General features: G+C 42.1%; 1 protein-coding gene across 1 annotated transcript in view; it reads right to left on the bottom strand.

Moving 5' to 3' along the window:
* Positions 1 to 3,200: 3,200 nt before the first annotated feature.
* DLGAP5 (DLG associated protein 5) overlaps positions 3,201 to 25,257 on the bottom strand; it is a 39,279-nt gene continuing 17,222 nt past the window's right edge. Inside the window, exons 10-18 of the mRNA XM_021709536.1 lie at positions 24,013 to 24,098; positions 22,830 to 22,990; positions 18,959 to 19,048; positions 13,826 to 14,039; positions 9,633 to 9,825; positions 7,199 to 7,292; positions 5,790 to 6,018; positions 5,399 to 5,448; positions 3,201 to 3,329 (exon numbers count right to left, since the gene is read on the bottom strand). Of these exons, the coding sequence (XP_021565211.1) occupies positions 3,201 to 3,329; positions 5,399 to 5,448; positions 5,790 to 6,018; positions 7,199 to 7,292; positions 9,633 to 9,825; positions 13,826 to 14,039; positions 18,959 to 19,048; positions 22,830 to 22,990; positions 24,013 to 24,098 (1,246 nt within the window). The remainder of the gene's footprint in view (positions 3,330 to 5,398; positions 5,449 to 5,789; positions 6,019 to 7,198; positions 7,293 to 9,632; positions 9,826 to 13,825; positions 14,040 to 18,958; positions 19,049 to 22,829; positions 22,991 to 24,012; positions 24,099 to 25,257) is intronic.

Below are 25,257 nucleotides of genomic sequence, written 5' to 3'. Positions count from 1 at the left end.
ACTCCAGTCTGGGAGACAGAGTGAGACTCCAACTCAAAGAAAATAAATAAATTAATTAATTAATTAAAAACTGGCTGGGTGTGGTGGTGTGTGCCTGTGGTCCCAGCCACTTGGAAGGCTGAGGTGGAAGGATCGCCTGAGTCCAGCTGGTCGAGGCTGCAGTAGCTTTGATTATGCCACTACACTACAGCTTGAGTGACAGAGACTCTGACACACATACACACACACACAATGAAGGTTTTCTTTTTTTTTTTTGAGTTGGAGTCTCACTGTCGCCCAGTGGCCACTCCCGGCCACCGCAACCTCAACCTGCTGGGCTCTGGCGATCCTTCCGCCTCAGCCTTCCAAGTAGCTGGAACTACAGGCGCGCGCTACCACACCTGGCTAATTTATTTTATTGTAGAGATGAGGTCTCGCCTGCCTAGGCGGGTCTCGAACCCGTGGGCTCAGGCAATCCACTCACCTCAGCCTCTCAAAGGCGCAGGATTACAGGCTGAGCCACCAAGCCCGGCTCAACGAGGGTTTTCTAAAGGCCCAGGGCCACGAACAACTTAACAATTGATGTCTTTCTAAAGGATTCAAGGATATATGAACCCTTTATACTGAGACATCTCGCTGGTCACCTACCAGCCCCCCGACCTCACTACGAATAGTGAAAAACAAATCACTTCGTATTATAGTATTGGAACCAATTTTATTGTAATGATATTTGGCTTATAATGGAATTCTGGACATCAAAGACTTAGACAAATAAGTCAATATTTTTATGTTTTTCTAACATGTGGCACAGTCACCGTCATGTTTTGCAGGTTCATGAACACATGTCATGCAATAGTAATTCATTTGATGCCTTCCACCTGGAGTTTTTCTCTCCATACAATGCAGCCCCATTTTCTTCCTCCCACATTATTTTCCAGTCTGTTGTTCGAAGACGATGTGTAAGGGCGCACCTGATTCCTGAAAATCATGTTTCTACTGACCAGTCAGAAGCTGACAGATGTCAAATGGGACATAAAGCTTGTGAATGGAAAGCTTCAAGGAAACATACACTCTTGAAAAATTTGCAGTTGCATAAGTTTGTCACCAGTAATCTCTTTATGTTCCCAGAGAGGGGACATCTGAGTGCAAAGTGCTACTCAGAAAAAAGTCATGTTTACTGACAGTGTCTTATCTTGTCTGCTCAACTTTGAGAGCAAATATCACTTTAGTGTTATCTTGTTTACTGTTTTATGTGTTTGTTTTTTGAGTTGGGAGTCTATGTCGCACAAGCTGGAGTGCAGTGGCACACTCACAGCCTCCAGCATTGACCTGCCAGGCTCAGGAAATCCTTCTGCCTCAGCCTTCTAGTAGCTGGAACTACAGGCACAAGCCACCACATCTGGCTAATTTTTTTTGTTTTTGAGTTGGAGTCTCACTCTGTTGCTCAGGACAGAGTGCAGTGGCACACTCACAGCCACCCCAGTGTGGACCTGCTGGCCTCCAGTGATCCTTCTGCCTCAGCCTTCCAAGTAGCCGGAACTCCAGACCGGTGCTACCACACCTGGCTAATTTTATATTTATTTATTGTAGAGACGAGGTCTTACCAAGTTGCCTGGGCCAGTCTTGAACCTGTGGGCTCAGGTAAGTCACATGCCTTGGCCTCCAAAGTTGCTGGGATTACAGTCTGTGCCCACCAAACCCGGCCCCTGGCCTGTTTTTTTGAATTGGAGTCTCACTCTGTTGCCCAGGCTGCAGTGCAGAGGCACATTCACAGCCACAGCAGCCTTGACCTGCTGGTTTCAGGAGATCCTTCCATCTCAGCCTTCCAAGTGGCTCTGACTACAGGCGTGTGCCACCATGCCTGGCTAATTTTTTGATTTCTTGTAGAGACAATGTCTCGCCAACTTACCCAGGCTGGTCTCCAACCTCTGGGCCAGGCAATCTTCTCTCCTCTGTGTCCCAAAGGGCTGAGATTACAGACATGAGCCACCATGCCCAGCTTGTCTACTGCTTTGAACTTACTATAAGTCAGGTTACGTTGTATTAATCTTTTAGGTATTGATGGCTCTGGGCCCTTGGGAAACCTAACTTTTATGTCTATTTCCTTTTTTCCTGCATGGTTTGTTTGAATTATTCAAACAATTATTCATTCATGCTGTTAAAGTGCTTCTGTTTTTGGTAAGACTAGCAGAATGTTCTTCTGAACCAGCATCTCACATAACCACCCAACAGCTCACATGGGCTTGATCATAAATACTGTCTTTTGTAAGCCTAATATACCTTCCTCTAACACAAGTTATATGTGCTTTCTTTTCTTGCTTGAAAACTCTCTGCTTGCTTGGTGAATGTCTCCATTTCTCAATTCATTTTCATCCAGAAATGACTGGACCCAGATATGGTAAAGATTCAGCTGCTGAGTCCCCTTGGTACTCTGTTATTCTGATGGCTGTCTTCTGCAATGCTGTGGTTAAGAGTTTTATGGAAAAGAAAATATTTCAAACACACGTGACTGATGTGACTCTTTTCAAGAGAAAAAGGCCATTTTCTTCCATGGCTATTGGCCATGGCAAGGTAAAAATGAAAAAAAAAAAAAAAAAAAAAAAAGGCAAGGACTTAACAGGTACCTCTAATAATTTAACCATGTTAAACTGACTTCAGAACCCAGAAAGCTCATTTAGATAAACTTACTACACCTGGAAAATTTATTACTGAATGCTGTTCAACATCAACAAATCTAGGAGTTCAAACTAAGAATAAGTATAAAAAGATGCAAATATTCCTGTTGAAGCTTAATATTTAAATTAAAGTAAAAAATGCTAATAAGCTCTATGTGTACTTAGCTTTAATCTACACACTTTAAACAAGGGGCAAAGAACAATGCATTATTTATTTTGTGAGGTTACATTACAAAATGTCCCACTCCCTTGAGAAACAGTATTATATCTGAAATACACGTTCATGAACATAATATGACATCATATGTGGATTAATGGACATAAACACAAATACATAGTCTCCAAATTTTCCTTCTTTATGACTAAGAAATCATTTGCTTTCTTTAGCTTTCTTTATTGTGAGAATACTTTATAAAACACACATAACCTCAAATATGTAATCGACTGTTCATGTATCAGAAAGGCTCTAAATTTTTAATAGTCTCAATAAATCACAGCACAGATAACATGAAGTAAAGTCTTCGCATTATTTTTAAATTCACAATTCTACTTGTCCTCCACTGAGGGGCTTGGAGGTGAGAAGACGATTAGGTTACCTCCAAAGGAAATGTGTCTGGCATATTCCTGGTGTCTCCTCTCCAGCTGAGTGAATGGACTGCTGAAGTTTAGGCCTGGCTAGAGAACAAATTCAGAGAAATCACTAAAGTAGCCATCGATTACATCTTCAACGCTGCTAGGTAACAGCGGGCTGACAATATAAATAACCATTTCCCCGCATTACAATAAAGTTAATAATAATGATTATGCTACTTTCAAGGAGATCTAATTTCAAATATATAAAATTGAGGCCATATCTTAAGCTACATATGTAGACTTCACAAATACTAAACCAGAAAATAGAACTTCATAGGCCTTTGTTTGTTTGTTTTTTGAGCTGGAGTCTCACTCTGTCGCCTATACTGGAGTGCAGTGGCCGCTCCCAGCCACCGCAGCCTCGACCTGCTGGGCTCCGGCGATCCTTCCGCCTCAGCCTTCCAAGTAGTGGGAATTACAGGCATGCGCTACCACGCCCTGCTGATTTTTTTGATTTATTGTAGGGATGAGGTCTCGCTGCCCAGGCGGGTCTCGAACCCGCGGGCTCAGGCAATCCACTCACCTCAGCCTCCCAAGGTGCGGGATTACAGGCTGAGCCACCGAGCCCGGCTTCATAGGCCTTTGACCAGGGCATGAGCTTGCTGGGGTACTTTCCTTTTGCCCCTTGCAAGTCCTACTTGAGGGCTAAATGATGCTACTGGGCAAGCAATAATTCGGGCCTAAAATAAAAAGGCAGACCTAAAAACAAAACATAAAACACACAAAGAAACCTAAATTCCAATACTTATGGAAGTAGAGAAAAAAATCACAGGGAGACTAAATTATAAGGTACTCAGATTTATCAATGAGATATGTGTAACTGGGATGCACGTTATCCTGTTACTAATATATCAAAACTCAAATATGATGTGTTCATTTGTAGACTTACTTAAATATCCATATATTCTCAGAACCAATCATTCAGAGTTTAGATCAGCGACCAGGGTGAAATCAGGTTCACATCAACTAGCTGTATGCTGAAGGTCCTGATCCTCTAGGTGTCAGTTTATGAGTTAACAGTAAAAATGTAGAATAGGGCCGAAACCAATGCTATACACATTTAGGAGGAAAGAGAGCACTCACTATTTAATTCATGCCACAGTGCCAGCATCAGTGCCATGAATCAGACAGCTCTATCTAAAAAAGAATTTACAGTTTATAAGGACATTAGATTCCTGCAACTATATTTCAGGAATACAACACATTCATATTATACTCTTTTAATAACAGACTAAACATATGCATTGTATGCCCATGTATACCTGTGCCTATACGTAAATTAACATGGGAAAGATGAGAGCTTTTACAGGAAGGCTTCGCAGAAGGGCTCATGTTGGAACTGGATTTACAAGTGAGAGATCACTAAAAGTAAAGGCTGGGGAGCTGCCATATAAAACAGGACATAAATAACCCAGACTGAAGGTGGGAGAGACATCTCCCCAACTGCATGCTTCAGAAGGGCAGAAACCTTGCCTCGTATTTTTCTTGCGTCACTTAGAAATACCTAGAATAATTCATGTCACATACTAGATAATCAAGAATCCAACCAATGTGTTATAACCAATTTGATACAAAAATCATGCAGAGAAATACATCTTCAGAGTTTACTACTAAAACATACTATATGTTAAAATACATAAATATGAAGGATTCTCTCCATTCTGTAGAAAGTGAATAATGAAAGGACTTCAGAGTAAGCAAAACTATGACAAGATATACATTTTATTTTATTTTATTTTTTGAGTTGGAGTCTTCCTCTGTTGCCTAGGCTGGAGGGCAGTAGCATGCTCCCAGCCACCACACCCTCAACCTGCTGGCTCAGGCAATCCTTCCAAGTAGCTGGAACTACAGGGATGCACCCCACATCTGGCTACTTTTTTGATTTTTATTGTAGATATGAGGTCTTGCCAAATGCCCAGGCTGGTCTCGAACCTGTGGGTTCAAGCAATCTTCTCACCAGGCTCCCAAAGTGTTGGAATTATAGGCATGAGCCACGGTGCCCAGCCTAAGATATACATTTTAAACCTTATACACAAATAGCAAAGTAATATTCATTTCATAAACAAATCTAGAATACAAAAGGATTTGTCAAATTAAGTTGGAAAACTTACCAAATCAAGAAGGTGGTATTCAGTAGTGAGAATTTTGTTATCAGATAGTACTGAAAAACAAAAACAAAGCAATAAATTTTAACTTTTTAAAGACTATTCTTGCATTCAAAGGTTGATATAAATGGACAAAGACTTGAAAAATATTTAAAATTCCACATATCAAATGCTAAGACAAAATATATAGAAATATAGGCCATTTTAAGCTATAATCTTTTTTTTTTTTTAGTTGGAATCTCCCTCTGTCACCCAGGCTAGAGTGTAGTGGCACACTCATGGCCACCACAGCCTTGACCTGCGGGGTTCAGGCGATCCTTCCATCTCAGCCTTCCTAGTAGATGAAACCACAGGTGTGCACCACCACACCTGGCTAAATATATTTAAAAGTTCTCACCTGACTGAGAAATTTTAGTTTCCTCTTCTTGTGTGATGTTATTTTGCGATGGCATATTTTTTTCAGTGCTACTCATCAAAACATCCTGTGATGTAACTGAAGAATTTAGTTCCATTCCTACCACAACATCTGAAATTTCTTCTTTTTTATTATTATTAATATCATCTGCTACTCCACCAGCAAAGAGAGGCAAACTGATCATTTCATCGGGTAAACAATCCATCTTAGTCTGGAAGTCAAAATGACATTTAATTATTAGGAATGAATAACAAGTCTTGTTGCTACCAAATATAAGAAAAACAGAAGAATGACATTCTGAACATGCCTAAGAGTGCCATCACTCCTACTGTCCTGCTTCGTGAACAACTCGTCCAGGTGACATTACAGAGACAGCATGGAGAAGGCAAGCTTTTCAGCAAGTGTGTCTACTCTAGCTCAGGGAATGGCAAACATTGTCCGACAAGAGCCCAATAGGAAGACAGCTTAGGTTTTGTGAGCCACGGGGTCTCCGTCATAACTACTCAACCCTACCATTGCATTGCAAAAGCAGCCAGACAGAATACAAAACCAAATGAGCATGACTATGGCACACAAAAAAATGTGATTTACAAAAACAGAGGCCAGTGCTTGCTTTAGCAGCACATATTAAACTAAAATCGGAACGATACAGACAAGACTAGCATGGCCCCTGTGCAAGAATGACACGCAAATTCATGATGCGTTCCATATTTTTAAAAGAAGAACAAAATCATGAATTTCACAGCAACCTGGATGGACTTAAGAGTCTATAATACTGAGTGATCTTTCACAGAAAAAAAGAACTGAGTATCACATGTTCTCACTCATAAGCGGGTCTTGAACAATTATAGTAATACTATAAGAAAAGGATTGGCAGTAGCGGGAAACTGCCAGGAGGGGGGCGGGGAAGCAATATTGGCAGTAGTGGGAATTTGCCTGGGGAAGGGAGCACACCTCGTCAACAAGGGTACCTGCATAATAACCATTTGTATACCTAACCCTGAATTGTACACCACATCTTTAAAATAAAAAAAGTTAAAAAAAAATTGAGGCCAGAGTTTGCCAATCTGTGCTCTGATCACTGGTTCCATATTTATCCAGATGTGAGTTGCAGAATACAAAATGGCACTTTGGTTTCAAACAACCCAAAGGCCTTGAAACAAGAACTATCATTCCATGAGTGATTTAGATTTCTTTCTTTCTTTTTTTTTTTTTTTGCTTTAAAGATATGGGACACAATTCAGGACTAGGTATACAAATAGTCATTGTACAGGTAAAATTTGGGCCTGACTCTGGTCCCCACTTCGCACATGGTTTGAGATCAGGTAACCTTACTGATGAAGCGTACTCCCCGATTTAGATTTCAAATAGGAATTCTAGGGGCTATTTACGGAGGTACTATATGTAATGGGAATAGTACGCACATGGTTGATTTCAATTAAATCTCGTAATCCAGGACACTGAACATCTTTTACTATGCTGTTTCTGAAAAAGAAAATAAACAGCATTATACTCAGAAAATTAAACATATTGTGTGTTTTGATACAGGGTCTCATTCTGTCACCTAGGCTGGAGTACAGTGGCAAAATCATAGCTCACTGCAGCCTTGAATTCCTGATCTCAATATAGCCTCCCTTCTCAGCTTCCTAAGTAGCTGGGACTACACAGTCAGGCAGGCACCATGTCCAGTAAATGATTTTATTTTTTGTAGAGACGGGGTCTCACCATGTTGCTCAGGTTAGTCTCAAACGCCTGGCCTTACGCAATTCTCCTGCTTTGGCCTCCCGAAGTGCTGGGGTCACAGGCATTGGCCACCATGCCCAGCTCATATTGTTGTCTTTTGACTTGTGTTTTTTTTTTTTTTGAGTTGGAGTCTCACTCTGTCACCCAGACTGGAGTACAGTGGTCGCTCCTGGCCACCGCAGCCTTGACTTGCTAGGCTCCGGCGATCCTTCTGCCTCAGCCTTCCAAGTAGCTGGAACTACAGGCGCGTGCTACCACGCCCAGCTGATTTTTTTTGACTTATTGTAGAGATGAGGTCTCGCCAAGTTGCCGAGGCAGGTCTCGAACCCGCGGGCTCAGGCAATCCACTCACCTCAGCCTCCCAAAGGCGCGGGATTACAGGTTGAGCCACCGAGCCCGGCTTGACTTGTGTTTTGAGTCTACCCTTTAATGGAGGCAATTACTTTAGGGAATGGGTCAAAGATGGAGTCTGGTCCAAGATCAGACCGGATACAGATAGACTGGTTTTGGCTATAGCTACTGCAGGATGGCCTTATAGACTAAACGCCCTCTTCAGGGAGCTCACAAATCTGTTACCAGGCTGGTCAGTAAGGTTTACATGGCTCCACCCGTGATCCTTTGATGTCAGCCAAATCCAGAGTGACAGACTAGAAAAAAGTCAAGAGGAGGCTGACTTTTGCAGATATACGCGACAACTCAATTACTGTTTAGCTGGGGTTGGCTACATTCACGTGTTAGTTACTGTATAATGTGCTCTAATCCTCAAGTCCTCAGCTTGTATTGTACTAGAAGTATCTTTCTCAACCTCCTCCAAGTTATTTTGCCTTTAAATATACTGCATGTTTCTAGTTTCCAGCTTCACTTTGACTTTATTGTGCAAAGCTGCTTATTTGTAACATGTTTTTGCAGGACTATTTTTGGGAATCCAGTAAAGATTTTTTTCTTCCTGAGTCAGGGTCTCACTGTTGCGCAGGCTAGAGTAGTGGCATGATCAGGGTTCATGCTCATCACAGCCTTGACCTCATGGGTTCATGAGATCTTTCCGCCTCAGCCTTTTTGTTTTTGAGGAGGAGTCTTTCTTTTTACTTTTTTTTTTGAGTTGGAGTCTCACTCTGTCGCCCAGACTGGAGTGCAGTGGCCTCAACCTGCTGGGGATCCGGTGATCCTTCTGCCTCAGCCTGCTGAGTAGCCGGAATTACAGGCGTGCACTACCACGCCCAGCTGATTTTTTGATTTATTGTAGAGATGAGGTCTCACCAAGTTGCCCAGGCGGGTCTCGAACCCGCGGGCTCAGGCAATCCGCTCACTTTAGCCTCCCAAAGGCGCGGGATTACAGACTGAGCCACCGAGCCCAGCTAGGAGTCTTTCTTTTTCTTTTTTTTTTGAGTTGGAATCTCACTCTGTTGCCCAGACTGGAGAGCAGTGGCCGCTCCCGGCCACCGCAGCCTCGACCTGCTGGGGATCTGGTGATCCTTCAGCCTCAGCCTTCTGAGTAGCCGGAATTATAGGTGTGCGCTACCACGCCCAGCTGATTTTTTGATTTATTGTAGAGATGAGGTCTCGCCAAGTTGTCCAGGCGGGTCTCGAACCCGCGGGCTCAGGCAATCTGCTCACCTCAGCCTCCCAAAGGCGTGGGATTACAGACTGAGCCACTGAACCTGGCTAGGAGTCTTTCTTTTTTTTGAGTTGGAGTCTCACTCTGTCGCCCAGACTGGAGTGCAGTGGCCGCTCCTGGTCACTGCAGCCCCGACCTGCTGGGCTCCGGCGATCCTTCCGCCTCAGTCTTCCAAGTAGCTGGACCTACAGGCGCATGCTACCACACCCGGCTAATTTTTTTTTATTTATTGTAGAGATGAGGTCTCACCAAGTTGCCTAAGTGGGTCTCGAACCCACAGGCTCAACCAACCTGAAATCTTAAGCCTCGTTTCCTCATTTCTAAAAAGAGAGTCCTGTCTTTCTGTTACAGCGATCACTGTGAAATTTAATCAAAAATATGTCTGGCACATTTTACCAGCTTAACAATCTGAAATGGTTTATAATATCAGCATGTGTTTAACTCTTAATAACATATTGAAGAAATACCTGAGCTCAGGAATATTTGAAAACGAAGTCTTCTTATCAACCTGATCCCTTCTGGCACTCTGGAGATCAACGTTCTCTGGTGATGTACTTTGACTCAGAAGGCTCATCTCATTCTTGCTCTGAGACACAGCTTTGCTAACAGACTTAGGTGTTTTAAGTCTTTGAGAAGAACGTTCAGAAGAGATGGAAAGTTCTAAAAGATGAGATAAATTGCTTCAATACCCAAAAGTTCTTTCATTCATTTTCATTATAACTTGGAAGACAGTGCAACGTCTATCAAGGAGCCTCTTTTTCCTATCAAATGTTTGTTAAAGATAAACACCTCTAGGACTGTGGATCTACCAAAGATAAAGATGGTATTGAACATACATGTTAGACTCTGCTTCCTTTTGATATCCCACTACGATAACATTAATAGAGATCATCTTAAAATGCAGAACTCCGTAAGGACAAAGGAAACTGAAGTCGAAGCAGTAACAAGAGCGTTTTAGAAGCTGGAATGCAGGTTGGCAAGTGGGATATTGCTAGCAGCCCCAGGAAAATGAATTATACACCAACAATTAGGAAAGATGAGAATCAGCCCAACTCTACCAGAAAATCCCTCAAAACAATTGGTGGATCCAATCCTCTCTGGAAGTGGAGATGAAAAATGGAACTAAAGACAAAAGGACTGGTTCAAAATAAGTGTAAATGACAATTCGTGCTCCAAACAATCTCTTTCCTCATTCTGCCTGGCAGAGCAACTGTCAACATCCCCACCCCCACTCAAAACAGAAAACTAGAGTCTGTCTACTGAAAGGTCAAATGGGGGGTCTCTGGTTTAGAGGATACCTGGGACAGTTGAGAGATGGGGTATTGTATGGAAAGTAATAAATGAATATTTACAAATACACTGTTGAGACACTCAGCTTTCTGCCCCCACGTGGCTCCAAAAAGGTGGGTAGCCAGAATTACACCTTCCAGGCAGCAGATGGGAAGCATCTCCTCTGGGGAATCTGAGTAGTCCATGAGAATAGACTTAAATGCAGTGATATGTAGGTTCCCGTCTAACGACTCAGCTAACTCAACTCTCACTAAAGGCCCTAGCCATGTGCAGTTTCCAGTCAGCTTCTTAGTGCACCATGCTTAACCACGTACAGGCAGCAAAGGATCATTCGATTTCTGAGGAAAGCCTCTAATACAAGAGATATCAAAGGATCTTGAAATAAATACTGACTCCAGCAGTGGGGGATGGAAGGGGGGTGGTAGAATGGAACACAAAAGCTATTATCATTAATATCCTTGGAAGCTGGGCTCCGTGGCTCAGCCTGTAATCCCGCGTCATTGGGAGGCTGAGGTGAGTGGATTGCTTGAGCCCACGGGTTCATGACCTGCCTGGGCAACTGCCTGGGCAAGACCTCATCTCTTAAAAAAAAAAAAAAATTCTTGCAAAGATAAGACAGTGCACTTGAGACAAGGGCAGAATGTCTTTAAACATTTGGAGAATAAAAAAGAGCTCTTGGAAACTAAAACATGACAGCCAGTTTGAAAGTTGAGGAAACTTTCAGGAAGTAGAAGAAAACAGCAAGCATAATAAAAGGCCAAAGTCTAGTAGAACAAGTGTTTCTGAAAAGGAGAGCAGAAATAGTGTTTCTGAAAATGAGAGGGGTTTCTTGGAGGCCTGTTTTGAATCAAGTCTCACAAACTATGTGCTCCATAACTAAATCTCAATTTTCAACTGATCAATTTTTATATAAACTTAATCTCCCTATTTATAAGGACTGAGTTTGGTACATGAAAGAACAGAGAATGGGCCGGGAGCGGTGGCTCAAGTCTATAATCCCAGCACTTTCGGAGGCAGGGGTGGGAGGATTGCCTAAGCTCAGGGGTTCGAGACCAGCCTGGGCAACTTGGTGAGACCTCGTCTCTACAATAAATCAAAAAATATAAGCCGGGTGTGGTAGTGCATGCTTGTAGTTCCAGCTACTCGGAAGACTGAGGCGGAAGGATGGCCTGGGCCCAGCAGGTCGGGGCTGCAGTGGATGTGAGTATGCCACTGCATTCCAGCATGGGCAACAGAGTGAGACTCTGACAAAAAAAGAAAGAAAGAAACAACAGAGAATGATGAGCTCATAGCTGCCACAATCACTAGAATACTTGAGAAGTGAGTAGTAAGGGGCTGTGTCATGAGCAGTACTAGGAGATTCCAAGCTAGCCAGAGAGTACAGCTTCCAAAAGGAAATGAACAAAGCTGTATCAGAGGTGACACTCAGATCAACAAGGTTATAATACACGTGAAGTGACACGGTCACATTTTACTACAAATATCAGGTGGCTGGTATTAGAGAACAACTTAGGTTTACTATTAGAAAACTTCCTGGGTAGTAGTGGGAAACTGCCAGGGAAGGCAGACTTCATCAATAAGTGTACCTAATCTCGAACCAGGTGAAGTAGGGACCAAAGTGAGGCCCAAACTTTACCTGTACATTGACCGTTTGTATATCGAACCCTGAATTGTACCCATGTTTAAAAGTAAAATAAAAATAAAAGAAAACTGCCTGGTGGATATCTATGGCTTGTAAATAAGTAACTTCAACTGAGATAGATAAATTCAATCTAATAAAAGCAGTCTGTGAAAAGTAGCTTTTGAAAAATACAGTTAGCTAGTACATTTATTGCCTTTCAGAAAGATTTATATGTTTCTTCGAGTTGGAGTCTCACTCTGTTGCCCAGGTTGGAGCGCAGTGGCATGTTCATGGTCACTGCAGTCTCGACCTGCTGGGCTCAGGCGATTCTTCCACCTTAGTCTTCCAAGTAGCTGGAACAACAGGTGCACACCACCACACCTGGCTACTTTATTTATTGTAGAGACAAGGTCTCGCCAAGTTGTCCAGGCTGGTCTCGAACCGCTAAGTGCAATCCACTTGCCTCCGTCTTCCAAAGTGCTGGGATTCCAGAATGAATCCCTGCACCCGGCCATTTTCAGAAAGATTTAAGCAAAAGTTTTAATATGAATGAAAATAAAACCAAATTTTTCATAAGCGTCACTTTTTTTAAAAGCACAGCTAGAGAAGTGTAATAGTTTGATGCTCAAGTTTCCTTTGCATTTTGCCTTTTACATTCTAACCCAGTTTCTAATTGACCTGAAGAGAATCACTCCACTTCTCCCCTTCCTCTTGGGACTCTACGACCTTTCTCAGAGTATAGGATTACGTGGTAATAACAGATGGAAACTCACTTAGAAAACATAAACGTAAGCTTAGAAGATATATCACACTTAATCTGATCATTCCCATCAAAATGTGAATGCATGTGTTTGTGAGTGAGCATACAGTCTATATTCCAGAAATCGCAGACAACTTTTATATCTTCAGGTAAAAACTATTTTTTACCTCTTATATGAGGAGACTAAAGAACTCTGAAATTTCTTTCTAAAAAATTTTTGTATTTCTTCTGACATGTTTAAACTTCAGTCACCTGCAAAGTCCTCTCCATTTGATGCAGTACACGTAGGGAAATGATTTTCTACTTCTCAAGAGCAGTTTTTGAACTTGTCATTTTTGATGCTTTTTAGTGCTTCTGCAGTTTTTTGTTTCACCTCTTCCAATGAACAGTATTGGAAGATACTCTCTTTGAGGACTTTTTTTAAACCGGGGAAACAAAATAAAAAGTTGCTTGGGACAAAACCCATAAATAGGAAGGGTGGGGCATGGGGGTCATGCCATTTTTGGTCAAAAACTGCTGAATACGGGCCAGGCACAGTGGCTCACGCCTATACCCAGCACTTTGGGAGGCTGAGGTGAGAGGATTGCCTGAGCCCGCAGGTTCGAGACCAGCCTGGGCAACTTGGTGAGACCTCATCTTCACAATAAATAGAAAACAAAAGACAAAATAAAACAGAAAAAACTGCTAAATACTCAGTGTATTATGGGCAAGTTGTTAATGCAAATCACCCATTATGAAATGCACAAATACGTTGAAAGAACTGCTCCCACCCCCCACAAAATTCACTGAAGCCAAATGCAGCCTCTCAACAATGCTAGCTGGCACACGGATGCTGACAGGTTCCTTGAATGCTAACCTAGCGAGGGTAGCCTTTACTACCAGGGGCCTGCCCTCCAAAAAATAATTCTGGATGTTTTTGGTTCACCCTCGTACAAGATCCCACCCACCCCAAATATTTCTCAAGTACCAGCATCAGCAAAAAAACTAACCTGAGAATGATTTTACAGGACTTTCAATTCTGAAAAACCCAGCATCAAACACTATCATGTCGACTTCCTTTGGCATCACCAAGGCTGCTGTCTGTTCTTCCCGCTTGATTCTCTCTCTCATTGCATTTTTTATGGCAGCTAGGCGACGTCGAGCTGCAATTTGTCGTCCGTCATCCTGTTTTGGTTTACTTGCTACACCCGAGACAATTTCTTTCTGCAAAAAGAAACAGGCACATATTAGAAGCTGCCCATTACTGTCTATTTATTTGTTTATTTATTTAATTTGGGGGTCTTACTCTGTTGTACAAGCTGGAATGCAGTTGTGCAATTACAGCTCACTGTAGCCTCCAGTTCTGGGGTCAAACCATCCTCCCACCTCATGCCCTCTAGAAGCTGGGACTACAGGTGTGCATCACCATGCCCAGCTAACTTTTTGGTTTTCTGTAGAGACAAGGTCTCACTATGTGGCCCAGGTCTTGAACTCCTGGCCACAAGAGATCTTCCCACCTCAGCCTCCCAAAATGCTCAGATTACTGGCATGAGCCACCGCACCTGGCTACAATTCTTATTTCTCAACTAAATATTAATTTTTTAAAAGAATAATAAAGTATATATAAAAATATTTAACCCATTCATATGATTACCAAGTTCCTTGTATGTGCTAGAAATTTTCATCTAAGGGTGAAAAGGTAAAGGACAGAGCTTCCGCCTCGAGGACTTGAAATCTTGGTGGAAAGCTCCACAAGCACAGTAAGAACATGCATTACGTTAGTCACCAACTGAGAGGTGATCTTACAGGACGACATCTAAGCCACTCTTCAGAGACTACAAGGTCACGCGAGAGCAGATGCGAAACTGCTTGGAAGGGTCTGCAGGAAGCAGCAGTTATGTTGAAATCAGCTGAACTAAAAGATGGGCGGAGGGAGGACTACGGAGGTGCTCGGAAAGCCAGGAATGAAAGAAAGCACAGAGGAATTGGCGAGAGACAGGCAACAGCTGGCACTAAAAATCTCCTGCATGCCACTACTTAAAGGAGCTACATTTATGCAGAAGGTAAAAGAATAGAAAGCAGTCGTTATTTTCAATCAGGAGATTATCATCCTTCAATGTGTGTTTTTGAAAGGACCCTGGCTATAGCCTGGAGAATAGACTGGGGAGATCAGATGCTAATTAGGAAGACCATTGCAATGATACTGAGAAAAGATGGTACTAGTTAGAATGAGGAGGAAGACACAGAAAAAAGTGAAGATTCAGGAGACATTTATTTATTTAATCTATTTTTTTGAGTTGGGGGTCTCCCTCTGCCACCCAGGCTGGAGTGCAGTGGCACCTTTGTGGTTCATCGCAGCCTTGACCTCCTGAGCTCAGGTGATCTATCTTACTCAGCTTCATGAGTAGGTGGGACTCTGGCCCCAACCACCATGCCTGGCTAATTTTCTGATCTTTTTGTAGAGATGATGTCTAGCTGTGTTGCCTAGGCTGCTCGAACTCCTTGGCTCAGGCAATCCTCCGACCTTAGCTTCCCAAAGTGCTGGAATGAAAACCATGAGGCATTGCGACTGGCCTCAAGAGACATGAAGAACTGAAAGAACTTACAGTTGGGGGTGTGTGGGGTAGAGATGGTGAAATAGAGAAAGAAAAGGACTGAAGGAGATATTCAAGTTTCTATCTTGAACACCTGGTGGGATTGTAATAGCATTCTTTGAGACAGGAAAATACTGGTGTAGGTGCAGATTATTCCTTTTTAATTTTAATTTTTTATTTTATTTTAATTTTTTTGAGTTGGAGTCTCACTCAGTTGCCCAGACTGGAGTGCAATGGCCGCTCCCAGCCACCGCAGCCTCGACCTGCTGGTCTCCGGTGATCCTTCTGCCTCAGCCTTCCGGGTAGCCAGAATTACAGGCGTGCATACCACGCCCGGCTAATTTTTTGATTTTATTGTAGAGATGAAGTCTCGACTGCCCAGGCGAGTCTCGAACCTGTAGGCTCAGGCAATCCACTCACCTCAGTCTCCCAAAGGCCCAGGATTACAGGCTGAGCCACCGAGCCCAGCTAATTTTTATTTTTTGAGTTGGAGTCTCACTGTCGCACAGACTGGAGTGCAGTGGTCGCTCCTGGCCACCGCAGCCTCGACTGCTGGGCTCCGGCGATCCTTCTGCCTCAACCTTCCAAGTAGTTGGAACGACAGGCGTGCACTACCATGCCTGGCTAATTTTTTGATTTATTGTAGAGATGAGGTCTCGCCAAGTTGCCCAGGCAGGTCTCGAACCCACAGGCTCAGGCAATCCACTCACCTCAGCTTCCCAAAGGCATAGGATTATAGGCTGAGCCACCGAGCCCGGCTGGAATATATAGAATTTTAAGGCATAATGACTCATGGTATATAGAAGTAGAGTTTAGCAGTAAGTGTGGTTTGAAATGCTGATTCGGGATCATCACAGGTGGGCAAGGTTGCATGGGAAGAATATATAAAGAAAAGAGTTGAGGTGAAAACTCTTAACATCAAAAACACTGCTAGGTGCAGTGCCTCACACCTATAATCCCAGCACTTTGGGAGGCGCAGGCAAGATGATTGCCTGAGCCTAGAGGTTCGAGACCTGCCTGGATAACATGGCAAGAACTCATCTCTATAAAAAATTAGCTAGGCATGGTGGCACGCGCTTGTAGTTTCAACTACTTGGAAGGCTGAGATGGAAGGATTGCCTAAGCCCAGCAGGTCAAGGCTGCGGTGGCCACGAACGTGCCACTGGACACCAGCCTGGGCAGCAGAGTGATACTCCAAATGAAAAAGGAAGGAAAAAAAACATTTAAGGGATAAATGGAAAACAAATTTGCAAACATGACTGAAGAATGGGCAAAGAAATAGGAAGAAAACCAGAGAATATAATTTTAAGTAAAAGGGAGTAGACCATACTGAAGTACCACAAAAAGGTCAGAGTTTATAATTGTCAAGTAACTTTAGCAACTAGTGGATTAATCACCCAGATGATGACTGTTCTAGTGGCAGAGAATGTGGGTTAAACTGGACTGCAGTGAGTTAGACTGATAAACAGGAATTCAAATGGTAAAGATACAGCATAGACAACTTTTCAGGAAGCTTGTCTGTGATGGGAGGAGATGGGAACAGGGAGTACAAATAATTAGAGGAGAACACCATAAGTTGGTTTGTTTTAATGAAGACAAAGATACTTAAGCATGTCTAAAAACTGATGGAAAAGAAGGGGAAGAAAAACACAAGGCTAACTGATGAAATGAGGGATTAATGAATAAGAGATGGGAGGAAGTGATATCAAAGCATAAGATTAGCTGTATTTTATGTTTTCGATAATCTTAGCATAGCTTATAAAGTAGCAGGAGACAGACACCTAGTGATAACAGTCAGAATTACAAGTCTCTATACAATACAGCCACTGTCTGCATCACTGACGATATCAACATTTCCAGGACTAAGTACTCAATAAGAAATGCTCTTCGAGAACAACCTGGGCAACTTGGCAAGACCTCATCTCTACAACAAGTCAAAAAATTAGCTGGGCATAATAGTGTGCGCCTATAGTTATAGCTCTTTGGAAGGCTGAGGAGGAAGGATCACCTGAGCCCAGCAGGTGGAGGCTGGGGTGGCAGTGAGTGTGCCACTGCACTCCAGTCTGGGCGACGGAATGAGACTCATACTCCAAAACAAAACAAACAAGGAAAACCCATCGTGGCTCCATAATGAAGTAGCATCATTTACTCTTTAGTAGATTTGAACTTCTTTTTTCTTTGAGTCGGAGTCTCACTCTGTCACCCAGGCTTAAGTGCAGTGGTACACTACCAGCCTCTGCAGCACTGACCTGCCAGGCTCAGGTGATCCTTCCGTCTCAGCCTTCCAACTAGCTAGAACTACAGGCCTGCACCACAAAGCCCAGATAATTTTTAATTTATTTTAGAGATGAGATTTCCCCAAGTTGCCCAGGCTGGTCTTGAACCCCTGGACTCATGGAATCCTCTTACCTTGACCTCCCAAAGTGCTAGGATTACAGATGTGAGCCATTGTGCCTGGCTTAATAAAATAATTTTATAAGTTTTTATTTCTTTTGTTGTTATTTTGAGACAGGATCTCATTCTGCTGCCCAGGCTGAAGTACAATGGCATGATCACAGCTTACTTCAGTCTCGACCTCCTGGGCTCAGACAATAATTCCAATTCAGCCTCTCAAGTAGCTGGAACTACAGGTATGTGACACCATGCCTAGCTAATTTTTGTATTTTTTTTGTAGAGACAAGGTCTCACTAATGCTGCACAGACTGGTCTCAAGCAATCCGCCCGCCAGGGCCTCCCAAACCTACATTTGGGAAGTGAATCAATGTTTCTAGGCCTCAGATGCCTGAACCACAAAATGGGGATAACAGTACACATTTCTTTTTCTTTTTCTTTTTTTTTTTTTGAGTTGGAGTCTCACTGTTTCCTAGGCTGGAATGCAGTGGCACGCTCGTGGCCACAACAGCCTCGACCTGCTGTGTTCAGGTGATATTTCTTCCTCAGCCTTCCAAGTAGAGGAACTACAGGCATGTGCCACCACGCTCAGCTAATTTTTTGATTTATTGTAGAGACGAGGTCTTGCCAAGTTGCCCAGGCTTGTCTCGAACCCCTGGACTCAGGCAATCCTGCCTCCACCTCCCAAAGTGCTGGGATTACAGGCGTGAGCTACCCCACCCAGCCAACAGTACCCATTTCACAGGACTGTTGCATAAATTAAATGAGTTAATATATGTAAAATACTGGGGATAATATTTGACAGATATTAAACATTATGTAAACTATTTACTATTATTTCTATTATTACAGCAACAAAATGTTTAGATATAGTTTGAAGAATAAAACCAACTCTCATGCATCCACTATTTGGTAACTCAGAAGCCCAGTTCCATCACAGCCTCAACTTTCTTCTTTGTAGACATAACTACCCTACATTTAGTGTAGTTGTTCATTCCTTACTCTTTCTTCAAAGGCAACCAGGACACTGTAAGCGACATACAAGTCTTACTTTGGAAAATGATGAGAAACCTGAAACTAAACACTTTTAAAATGTAAAACCTAGAAAACATTAGGAGAGTCTTAATTAGAAACTTGATATAAACGTGACACACTAACCCGAAAGACTTTCTTGGTTCTATCACTGCTTTGCCACCCAGATTCCTCAAGTCTGGTCAGATTGGTGAATTTCTGATTTACATCTTCTATCTGTTAATAAGTAAAACACAAGTTTTTCAGGTTATTGCTAGCCACATTAAAGCTATACACGAATGAACTGAAGATTCAAGAAACATTTGAGAATGGTCACTGTAAACTGTTAAGTTATTAAAATGAGACTGAGTTGCCAGGCGTGGTAGCTCACGCCTGTCATTCCAGTACTTTGGAAAGTAGAGGGGGAGGACTGCCTGAGTTCATGGTTCAAGATCAGCCTAGACAACTTAGCAAGATCTCATCTCTACAATAAATAAAAAAAAATTAGCCAGGCGTGGTGGTGTATGCCTGTAGTTCTGGCTACTTGGAAGGCTGAGATGGAAGCATCGCCTAAACCCAGCAAGTCAAGGCTGTGGTGGCCGTGAGTATGCCACTACACTCCAGCCTGGGTGACAAAGTGAGACTCTGACTCAAAAAAAAAAATTACTGAGTCATTCACAATTTAGTGTTCTAATCAATACTTTTTGTGGCAAATTTGTTCATTGCCATTATAATGGCCTCTTCATGAGGTCATTAGCCATTCACTTTTTTTTTTGTCAGAGTCTCACTCTGTGGCCTAGGCTGGAGTGTGGTGGCACAGCTCACACTAAAAATATGCCCACACTAAGATTTACATGTAAATGTTCATAGATTACAAATAATCACCAAAGAGTGGAAACAATCTAAGTGTCTATCAGGGGACAAACAGTGATATATGTACATGATGTAATGCCACCCTCAGCAATAAAAAGATATGGCACATAGATACAAGCTACAATATGGACAGATTTCAAAATCATGATACTAAATGAAAGAAGCCAGGTGCACAAGACCACATAATGTATCATCTTATTTATATGAATTATCCCCAAAAGGTAAATCTATAGAGATTGTAAGTAGATTAGTGGTTTCCTGAGGCTAGGAGTGCAGACTAACTGCGAACTGGCAGGAGGGATGCTTGTGCAGTGATGAAAATGTCCTAAAAAAAATCTCACTCTGTCGCCCAGGCTGGAGTGCAGTGGCATGCTGCTCACGGCCACCACAGCCTCGACCTGTTGGGGTCAGGTGATCCTCCCGCCCTAGCCTTCCAAGTAGCTAGAACTACAGATGCACGCTACCATGCCTGGCTAGTTATTGTGATTTACTGTAGAGATGAGGTCTCACCAAGTTGCCCAGGCTAGTCTCGAACCCCCGGGCTCAGATAATCCTCTTGCCGTGGGCTCCCAAAGTGTTGGGATTACAGACTGAGTCACCGCACCCAGCCTCGCTCTCTCTCTCTCTTTTTTAAAAGGTCTCAATGGCCAACTTGAAGTGGTCTCCAATAAGCCAATACTGGGAAATAAGCATCAATAAAGATAATAACTGTAAACAATGCAAACACATCAAATACATTTAAATCCATAATTAATAACGATGCAAATACACCACAAAACTGATTACAATTGAGGGGTATTAGTGAACCAACTTATTATGAAAACTGGTATATATATAAACACTGGTCATAAAGTAACATTATGGCTACATAAATGCTATTCATATCTGGGACACATCGATGCTGAGATTATTGTGTTTTCTTCTTCTCAACTTTTTCTCTAGACTTAGACATTGTTTTGCTTTTTGTTTGCTCAGTTTATTATGTAGCAATCATCAATACACCTCTTAACTGTGCACAGTCAGTACACATCACCACTTAGTAGGTATTTTTTTTTTTAGTTGGAGTCTCACTCTGTCACCCAGACTGGAGTGCAGTAGCCGCTCCCGGCCACCACAGCCTCGACCTGCTGGGCTCTGGTGATCCTTCCGCCTCAGCCTTCCGAGTAGCCAGAATTACAGGCACGTGCTACCACGCCTGGCTAATTTTTAAAATTTTATTGTAGAGATGAGGTCTCGCCTGCCCAGGCGGGTCTTGAACCCACGGGCTCAGGCAATCCACTCACCTCAGCCTCCCAAAGGCGCGGGATTACAGGCTGAGCCACCGAGCCCAGCTAGTAGGTATTCTTTTCAGTTCACCTCCCAGAGCCCTGGGCAGCCTGCTCTGATATGAGCTGCTGCCTCCTTCACTGGCTGGCAGCCGCACTCCCCTAGCCTTTTTCCAGGGATGGACCCTTTTCTTTTCTTGGGTTACTCCCTCATCTATGTGAAGTACATTCTGTTTCCTGAAAAGGGTGCATGGGAGGAGGTAAACTTTGAGATCGCATATCTCTAAAGTGCTTTTTTCTGTCTTCACACTTAATTGGTTGGTTACAGAACGCCAGGCTGAAGTTATTTTCTCTAATGTTAATGTTGAGAAGTCAGGGTCCTTGGATCTCGATGCTCTCTGGACACTTAGACTTTCTCTTCACTCCAAGTGCTGTACACTAAATTTAATAATGTGGTTTGGAGCTTTGGCTCCCTTCCCTACATAGGGGAGGTGAGTCAATCTCTCCATCTAGCTCTAATAATTTACTTTCTTTTTTTTTGAGTTGGAGTCTCACTCTGTCGCCCAGACTAGAGTGCATTGGCCGCTCCCAGCCACTGCAGCCTCGATCTGTTGGGCTCCAGTGATTCTTCTGTCTCAGCCTTCCAAGTAGCTGGAACTACAGGCACACACTACCGCGCCCAGCTAATTTTTTTTTTTTGAGTTGGAGTCTTACTCTGTTGCCCAGATTGGAGTGCAGTGGCTGCTCCCGGCCACCGAAGCCTCAACCTACTGGACTCTGGCGATCCTTCCGCCTCAGCCTTCCGAGTAGCCGGAATTACAGGCATGCGCTACCACACCCGGCTGATTTTTGATTTATTGTAGAGATGAGGTCTCGCCAACTTGCCCAGGCGGGTCTTGAACCTGCGGGCTCAGGCAATCCACTCACCTTAGTCTCCCAAAGCACGGGATTACAGGCTGAGCCACCAAGCTCGGTCAATAATTTACTTTCTAAATGAACTCTGCTTGAAAATAATAATAATAATAATAATAATGTGGGTTGGTGTGGGTCTCCTCTTATTCACAGTGCTAGGCACTCAAGGGGATCCTGTAAACTAGAATTCACATTCTTCAGTTCTAGAAAAAAATTTTTGTAACTATTTCAATGATCACTTGCTGCCACTAATTTTTTCTGGAAATATTATTATTTGTCCATTATACTTACTTCCTGGATTGATCCACTTAATTTTCTTTTTCTTTTTTTTTGGAGTTGGAATCTCACTCTGAAGCCCAGGTTGGAGTACAGTGGCACACTCACAGCCACCACAGCATCAACCTACTGGGCTCAGAGGATCCATCCACCTTAGGCTTCCAAACAGCTGAAACTATAGACATGTACTACCATGACGGCTAATTCTTCTATTTACTGTAGAGACAAGGTCTCATAAAGTTGCTCAGGCTGGTCTCAAACCCCTGGACTCAGGCAATGCTCTCAACCTCCGCCTCCTAAAGTGCAGGAATTACAGGTGTACCCTTGCACCCGGTTAACTGTGGCTCTTTTTATCAACTCCCAATACATTGGCTGACACAAAATAGGGATTCAGCAACTATTAGTTCAACTTAGTTGCTGAAGACTAGACTGACTCATTTCTCACATGTCAAAACATTACAGGCCATTCAGGAGTTGAATATAATCTCAGTCTTCAGTAGAAATTATCCTGACAACACAAGGGAAAAGAGGACATCAGTCATCAAATATAGATAGTGTTTATAAAGGTAACTTCTATATATCATTTAATATTACAGGTACCTAGGCAGCTACTATTACCCCACTTTACTATGTAGCTGTTTTCATAACATATATATCCAAAGTCAGTATATTTGAAATACTTAACCACATACCTGAAAACTAACCATATCCCAAAATCCATCCAGATCTGTACAGGTAGTTTCCTTTTCACCTCGTTTATGCTCACAGTCATTGACCAGTCCTTCAAACTGTTTGAACCGTTCCCTCATAAGGAGTCTTGTTTGACCAACTGCTGTGCGAATAAGATCTTTAGCTAAAGAACATAAAAGGTTTTTTTTAAAGGTTGAAAGACAAAACAGGGACTTTATTGCAAGCCAACCAACTAATAAGACTTCACCCCACATGTTCATATCCTAGGGCTTACAGAGTAAAACTCTTAAAGCAAAACAACAAATACCTACTACAAAGCTTGCCATACAAATACTGATTATTAACTATTTGTTTCAATTCCTGCTCAAAATTAGCAATATTCACTCTCATACCTATTTTTACATAATAAAGAGCATCCTACTTCTTGTATTTTATGAGTTCAATCTCAAACAATTCATTATACACAGGTATCCAAGAAGGACTTCATTCTGACAGTATGCAAACAATTCTTTCTAAACAGCTTTGCCAAATAAGCTTATAAAACTTTTCAAAAAATCTTTTCCATATTGATTTAGGTAATTTTTATTCAGAAAATATTTTTGTATACAGTTTCAGGTGTTGATATTACCTATAAAGCCATATATAAAATAAATGTCTAAGTCAAAGGAATAAAAGTCAGTATTCTAATTGGTTATATCTCTTAAGTCATATGCCATTTTAGCATGGAGATATTACGAAACATATGTTGAGACATGAAAAATTTTGCTATTTTGAATAATAATAAAACTATAAAGTTAGATACTACTCAATTTTTTTTTTGAGTCGTAGTCTCACTCTGTTGCCCAGGCAGGAGTGCAGTGGCACAATCATGGCCACCACAGCCTCAAACTGCTGGGATCAGGTGATCCTTCGCCTCTGCCTTCCAAGTAGTTGGAACCATAGGCACATACCCCATTAAGCTCAGGTAATTTGTTTTGATTTATTGTAGAGACGAGATCTCATCAAGTTGCCCAGGCTAGTCTCAAACCTCTGGACGCAGGCCATCATCTCACCTCTGCCTCCCAAAGTGCTGGGATTATAGGCGAGAGCCACTGTGTCTGGCAAATACTAGATTTTTATGTTTCAGATACAGGTAACCATATGAAGACAAAGTAAAGACATCAAAGAATACAAATGTTCCGTCACCATCATCTGGAATGTCCAATTTAAGCTTCCTGTCCCACTCGAGGCAATGTGAAGTTAATTTCTCAGTTTCTGATCGGAGGATATTTCTAAAATTATGACAAAGTTTACTTTTACAAGTGTTTCTCATACTAGTATCTGAGTATACTATGATATATATTAGTAAGCTGTAAAAGGTAGGCACAATGTTAATTTCCAAGAGTTGATGCTTATTTTATAAACCATGATATATTAAATTCCATAAATAAATGTTGATATCCTGTGTACTGACATCCGTTTACACCTAAAACATGCTATAACATGGAGAAAAACCTTGAGGACATTGTGCTAAGTGAAATAAGTCACTCAGAAAAAGACAAATATTGTATGATTCTACTTATATGAGATACTTACTGTACTCAAAATCATAGAGACAGAAATTAGAATGGTGTTTGCCAGAGGCTGGGAGAGAAAGGAATGAAGAGTTATGTTTATGGGGTATGGAGTTTCAGTTTCATGAGACAAAAAGAGATATGGGGAAGGGTGGTGGTGATGGTTGCACGATATTATGCATATATCTAATACCATTGAATTATACCCTAAAATGATTAAGATGGTAAATTTTACGGTTTTTTTTAACCACGATTTTTAATACTGGAGGAAAAAATATTGCCCCAAACCCAGATTTAAAAAACTAAATAATTAAAAACAGAATAGCTTTTGTTTCTAAAAAAAACTTTTAGACATGACATATCAACGACATAACAGAATGACTGAATCAATGAGAAAGAAGACATGGTTTAGCACTGACATGATCTAGTTGGGTAAAATTCTGGGCTGTAAAAATAACTGAAGTGCTTCTCAAAGAAGATACTCATGATAGAACAAATGAATATTAAAACTATAGTGAGATAATATTTCTCATCTACTTGACTGGCAAAAATAAAAATTGCTACTACTGCACTGGAAATGGTATGAGAAAAAAGGAACTCCCACACCTTCCAGGTGATAAGGTATAAGAGATCAAGACTCTGGGGTCATTATATAGTTGTACGTGAGAGAAATAGCACTAACAGAGGCCTAAAATTCAAGTAAAAAAATCACCTACTCTATTAACATTAAAAATATTCTGAGCCGGGCTCGGTGGCTCAGCCTGTAATCCCCCGCCTTTGGGAGGCTGAGGTGAGTGGATTGTCTGAGCCCGTGGGTTCGAGACCCGCCTGGGCAGCGAGACCTCATCTCTACAATAAATCAAAAAATCAGCCGGGC

Source organism: Carlito syrichta, unplaced genomic scaffold (assembly GCF_000164805.1).
Source record: "Carlito syrichta isolate Samal-C Ts95f unplaced genomic scaffold, Tarsius_syrichta-2.0.1 Scaffold70959, whole genome shotgun sequence".
NCBI classification, from domain to species: domain Eukaryota; kingdom Metazoa; phylum Chordata; class Mammalia; order Primates; family Tarsiidae; genus Carlito; species Carlito syrichta.
The sequence above is the reverse complement of the archived record's forward strand: the minus strand, read 5'-3'. Positions and strand labels throughout refer to the sequence as shown.